Source organism: Halyomorpha halys, unplaced genomic scaffold (genome assembly GCF_000696795.3).
Source record: "Halyomorpha halys isolate HHAL.00 unplaced genomic scaffold, Hhal_1.1 Scaffold1317.1, whole genome shotgun sequence".
NCBI classification, from domain to species: domain Eukaryota; kingdom Metazoa; phylum Arthropoda; class Insecta; order Hemiptera; family Pentatomidae; genus Halyomorpha; species Halyomorpha halys.
The window spans coordinates 128079-129554 of NW_027105103.1; the positions used below are offsets into that span (position 1 = coordinate 128079).

The 1476-nt window shown below is 30.0% G+C and overlaps 1 protein-coding gene across 2 annotated transcripts in view; it reads left to right on the forward strand.

The window, feature by feature from the left end:
• The first annotated feature begins 220 nt into the window (after positions 1-220).
• Positions 221-1476, forward strand: part of LOC106689283 (uncharacterized) — a 13899-nt gene continuing 12643 nt past the window's right edge. The window contains exon 1 of one of the 2 annotated variants that reach the window (XM_014434178.2): positions 221-419. In XM_014434178.2, coding sequence (XP_014289664.1) covers positions 365-419 — 55 coding nt within the window. In that variant the 5' untranslated portion in view covers positions 221-364. Of the gene's footprint in view, positions 424-1476 lie in introns of both variants that reach the window. The other variant, XM_014434176.2, reaches the window with a different exon arrangement.

Sequence of the window (1476 nt, forward strand, 5' to 3'; positions counted from 1 at the left end):
TTGATTTTATAATAGTTATTAATGAATTTTTAATATTTTTTATAGATTTTATTTCATTATTACAAAAGTTATGTGCAATTATATCTGTACAAAAAAAATAGATAATATGTATATATATATATAAATAATTCATTAAGACCTTTAGCTGTATTTAATAAATAATATCCACTTAAAACATCTGGGAGTGATTTAGGCTCTTCTATTCTAGGAAAGAACCATATGTGAATATTCAATATGAGCATAAAGGTTATACAAGAGCGGTATCAGCTTGATACATACAATTTAATTCCAAGAGGTTAGAAGACCATTTTAAACTACATTGATAAGCAAGAAGAATTATGAATTGGTAATAAATGAAAGACCTATGGATCAAAACGAGACCACCAGAAAACGGAAAGGGCCAATGGATGGCTTCAATCGTAGGTATATCGTTTATTTGAAATATTTATTGATAATTTTTTCACTTTTTGTAATGCGTGATTAAAGTGGCTTCCTAATACTCTGCTTAAAATAAAAGATATTTGTTACTTATCAAATATTCTAAGTTGTGCCAATATTAGGACTAAATAATTAGCGAGATCTAGAGATTGGTTTCTTTTCGGTTTTAAATCTTTTGAATAACCTAACAAGAACTGGAGAGAATAAGTCGGTGACATAACAAAGGTATCACATCCTTGCAACCAACTTGTTCTGAAAGAGTTATTTCCACATCATTTAGAGATTTATTTGACTAAGAGCAATAAAACAACTCAAGAAATAATAAAATCATATGGATTTATTGGGACAGGTGTTAAAGAATTAGAAACATGTGTTATATAAATTCATCGATATTGGACTAAATAAATTGAAGTTGGTAAAAAAAAGTTTGGAAACAACATTTTTGGAATGGCACGGCTGTTTAGTGTTGTGAAACGTCAAACTGTCCTCAACTCAAATACTAAAAGGAATGAATTAGGGAAATCGATGAAGCATACTGCGTTGATAAATGTTAATAAAATATAAATTAACGGCTTGTTTGAACAATTAAGATGATCAGGTATATTTGGGAGTAGTAATAAGAAATTAAATATTAGCTCCTAGAAACAACAGGTATGAAGATTATTTGTGTATATCTTAACAATGATTAATCGTCCGAGGGAAAGGCCGAAAGAGTGTGTTTTTCTTGGTAATTTAGAGAAGGCCAAATAATGAAATGAAGGAGGAGTGGGGGTAGCCATCTCTAACTTGCCAAGAAGTAGTGCTGACAACAACTCTGATCCTTTGAATTCGGTAAGCCTTTATTTACTATATTAACGCACAGCCAAATGGTCTTTTTTATTAAAAACTAATAAGTTCTTTCATTAATTATTATTCATTTTATCAAAAATCTTAATAACTAATAACTCTTAGTTTGTAACTAACAACCAAGCACTTCTTTTTGCGGATGACCTAGCTATCTGGGGAACAAGTTCTAGTATGGGTGGTCTGGAAGAAACT